Here is a 3,860-nt window from a genome sequence, read left to right as displayed (position 1 = left end):
AGGAATGCCAGTAGGATATGATAAAGTAACATTTGTTCTAGTTAGTAAACACTAGATTTGGCTTAAGTGTAAAAAATCTCATGTCAGTTATTTACCCAACAGGCAATGCTAAAACATCACTGAATTATTTATTTAGAATCTAAAGTTAGGTAAATCCTATGAACATAAAATATTTTTTCCAGAGGAAGAAAAATTTTTTTCCTAGAGTCAGAAATCTTCAGTTGTTTACTAAAGCAGATGACATGCAAGCCCAAGGCAGTGCTTAACCCATAAATTACAGAAGGGTCACATTTTGGAAACTTTAGCTATTTTGTGTCCCAGTGGGATAGTCTTTGGTTTTCTTACCAAAAGGCTTATGTGTTGACTCATTTCCTTTATCAATATGACAATTTCCTGCACACATTTAATGCTTTGGGCAAGATTAGAATATGTTAACTTAGATGTTTTTAACTAATGTTTTTTTCATTAGGAATCTTACAGTTTTAACTATTTTTTAGCCTAGCTTATCCGTAAATAATGCATTATTTGGTTTGTCATCTGCTTTAGCTGTTCTTATTCATATCATTCAACATGAGTTTTTCGTAATCTAAAAATACTGTCTTTTAACTATTCTGGTTGTATGTTTGCATCTTTAACCATATTAGGCTTACTGCATGCAGTAGAGCATTGAGTGGGATCGGGTATATGTTTTCATACTAACCAGAACATGTGGTTTTTAATTGTAAACAGTGCTTTAGCTTTAACTGTTCATAGAATGTATTCGCTTGACTAACTTATGGCCTTTTTTGCTAATGCTTCATGGTTGTCCTACAACCATTTAGGACGCTGCATTGGGATACAGATCCATCAGTTCTTCAGCTTCACTCAGATTCCGATTTGGGGTATTGAATAGATTTATTACCTTCCCTCTTTTATAACTGATTGATTCTTTATGACATTGTCCTGATTTTATTTTGCTTAGATCTCTAATATTGTAGTATATAATTAGGACAAGAGTTATATTTTACTGTGGCACCTCATTTGTCCTGTCTCACTAGTGAAAGAAATATTTTATGTATATGATTTTTCTAAGTACCTTACCTCTACCCAGTTTGTGTGTTTAGATTTCTTTTTATTATTTCTGTTATTTTTCAATGTTTTTCTAAGACATTAAAACTCTCTCAGAAGTTTTTAAACATACACCCTACATGTAATAACCCTTCTCTTGGTTACTTGATATTAATATCAGTTTATTTCTGTATGTTAAAAGTCACCAATGATTTCTAAGCTATTGAGGAACAGGGATGTTGGTCTCCATACTGTAGCCCAGATTGCTATTTATTTATTCATTTATTCACTCATTTATTTATATTAGACTCCAATGCAGATTATAAATGCTGCTGCCATTATTCTTGCCTGGATAGCTCTTTTCCCCGGATAGTTTGCAGCATCTAAAACATACACCCATACCTTTTGGTGTCTAAAGTAAGAATAAATAACCCTAAATTAGGACATATAAGAAAAATTAAAAGCTTGTGTTTTAACTGGAAGGCTTCTCTATTGGCTATCCAGAGGCTAATCTCTCCCCACTCCCATTGCCCCCTTGTTTTCAGTAAACTGGCTTTTGGATAAGTTAGATATTACCTCCCTCCCACCTCCTCCTACACAATATTGGAATGTTTTAATATTGTGATTTTTGTCTGTTAGACTCTGTGTGCATTGGTTAGTAACTTGATCTTAATATAGTTGGCTTGTTCATTTCTTTTTCAATATATATGATTTACTTTACAGATGGTTTGTTCTTTTAAAATCAGAATATAAATTTTTTATTTCAGATTTTATTCTTAGAATAGTAGATTATTTCAAGTGTACTAAAATTTTTTCATTTACTTCTTTAATTATGCTTTTTTTTTTTCCTCCCCTTTAAGGCTGAGCTATCCCTAACGTAGAAAAACATTAAAAATGTCCTATGGGGCCTGACAGGGGCCTGGTGGTTAAGGGCGCTGGACTCCTACAAGGCTGACCGCAGTTCAAGTCCCAGACCTGGGGGCTTGCTTTCTCACTTTCACTCTCTCTCTCTCACTCGACAAATAAAAATAAATAAATAATTAAAGTTAAATAAAATAATTCTTTTTTTCTTTTCTTTAAATTTTTTTATATTAATTCACTATACATCATTACAGCATACAAAATGAATTTTCCATCCAAAATACTTCTTTAAAAAAATATGTCCTGTAACCTACATTTGGGACCTTGGGTAAAATTAACTTTTAAAATGAACTAGTTTTATTAAACTTTTTTGGTACAGGATTTGGATTTACTTATTAACAGAATTGAAAATGATCTTTATATAAGAAAGTTGTTATATTGCCAGTATTTCAGATACCCTGCTTAATATGCTGGAAATTGCAGCAGTGTCTTTATTAGATGCCCTAGTAAGATAGTTTCATAGCTAAGAATGTCTTTGGGAGTTTGTAAGCATACTTTATTTGGTTTAGAATTTAAACACCTAATATAATAACTGAAGACCCCCCTCAGGTAGCTAATAAAAGATATTTTTCTTTAGATCCATTTTCCTTGGCTATAACTTTCTTCTACTTGTCAAAAAAGAATGTATCCCTTAATTTTAACTAAAACAGAAGTGACTGGTGTTCAAAAGATCTTTTGTTTTCATGTAGAATATCTAAACTTTTGTCTGTCTGTATGGAATAGACAATAATATTGACCATGCAGGAATTAGAGATTTAAATATTCTAAATATTTCAATATTGATAAATTTTCTTCAAATATTTTAAATATTTGAAATTCAAATTGACAACTTCTACTAAATGTAAGAAGTGAAAGAAAAGCTTTCACTATAAATCCATTTTTCAGTCTTAAACTTGAAATCTGCTAATGATCAAGGGAACTTAACATGGTCTGAGAGAAATCCATATCTATATAACTCTTCAAAAAAAGTCTAGAGACACCTCTTCCTTAAAAACAGTTCTCTAACCAATCTTATTTAGCAGTCCACTTTGAAATTCCTGCCCTCTTACGCTTTTATTAACCCACACATTTGCTCTAAGAAATGAAATGATTTGCCTTTTTTAATTGAAAGATAAACACCCTGAATGATTCAGAAATATATTTTGCTTTCATTATCTTATAATCTTTCATTAAAATAAAGTCAATTCACTGTTCTTCTAAAATTTAATAAAAGGGGAATTTAAATTATAATATTGGATGCATGTGAATGTTTAATTCTTAATTTTCTGAAGTGACATGATTTTATATAGCTAAATGTATTATTTGTTGTATTTAAAAACATTTTTTGTCTACTAAATATAGGCGAGGCCCTATTAAACTTGGAATGGCTAAAATTACACAAGTTGACTTTCCTCCGCGAGAGATTGTGACCTATACAAAGGAAACTCAAACTCCTGTAATGGCCCAACCCAAAGAAGGTGAATATCTATCCTTACTGTGATTGTCGTAAGTGGGTTCTTCCTTTGCTTTTTGTTGTATTTCTTTTTTGTTTTGTTTTGTTTTTACATATTTTCTTAGGATAACAGATAACTAATGCCTTATGGTTTCTGTATTTATGCCTTTGTTTTTTTAGAGTTTTTAAACTTTTTAATTATGTAGAAATTTCAAGTCTTTGAGTCTTCATTTTGTCATTGATAGGTATTGCTTTTAGAAGCAGAAAAACTTACTAATGTTCTGTTTCTGTCATTGAGAATAATTTTCCTCCAGAAAATAATGTCCCACAATAAATTAAATCATGTAAATTATTTTTCTGTAGAATTTATTGTATTCTGAAGTGCCTCCATTATTATTCATGTTAATAAACAAATCTAGACTTGATTCTTTTTTTTTTTTTTTTTTGAAGGGGTTTTTAC

The 3,860-nt window shown here is 30.7% G+C and overlaps 1 protein-coding gene across 1 annotated transcript in view; it reads left to right on the top strand.

Annotated features, from left to right (window-relative positions):
- The window catches only part of DYNC1I2 (dynein cytoplasmic 1 intermediate chain 2), a gene marked incomplete in the record, with an annotated part of 69,893 nt that overhangs the window by 30,257 nt on the left and 35,776 nt on the right, over positions 1–3,860 (top strand). The window contains 2 exon segments of the mRNA XM_006141500.3: positions 822–881; positions 3,310–3,425. Coding sequence (XP_006141562.2) covers positions 822–881; positions 3,310–3,425 — 176 coding nt within the window.

This window comes from Tupaia chinensis, unplaced genomic scaffold (genome assembly GCF_000334495.1).
Source record: "Tupaia chinensis unplaced genomic scaffold, TupChi_1.0 Scaffold000056_1, whole genome shotgun sequence".
NCBI classification, from domain to species: domain Eukaryota; kingdom Metazoa; phylum Chordata; class Mammalia; order Scandentia; family Tupaiidae; genus Tupaia; species Tupaia belangeri.
This window is presented reverse-complemented; position numbering and strand designations above follow the sequence as displayed.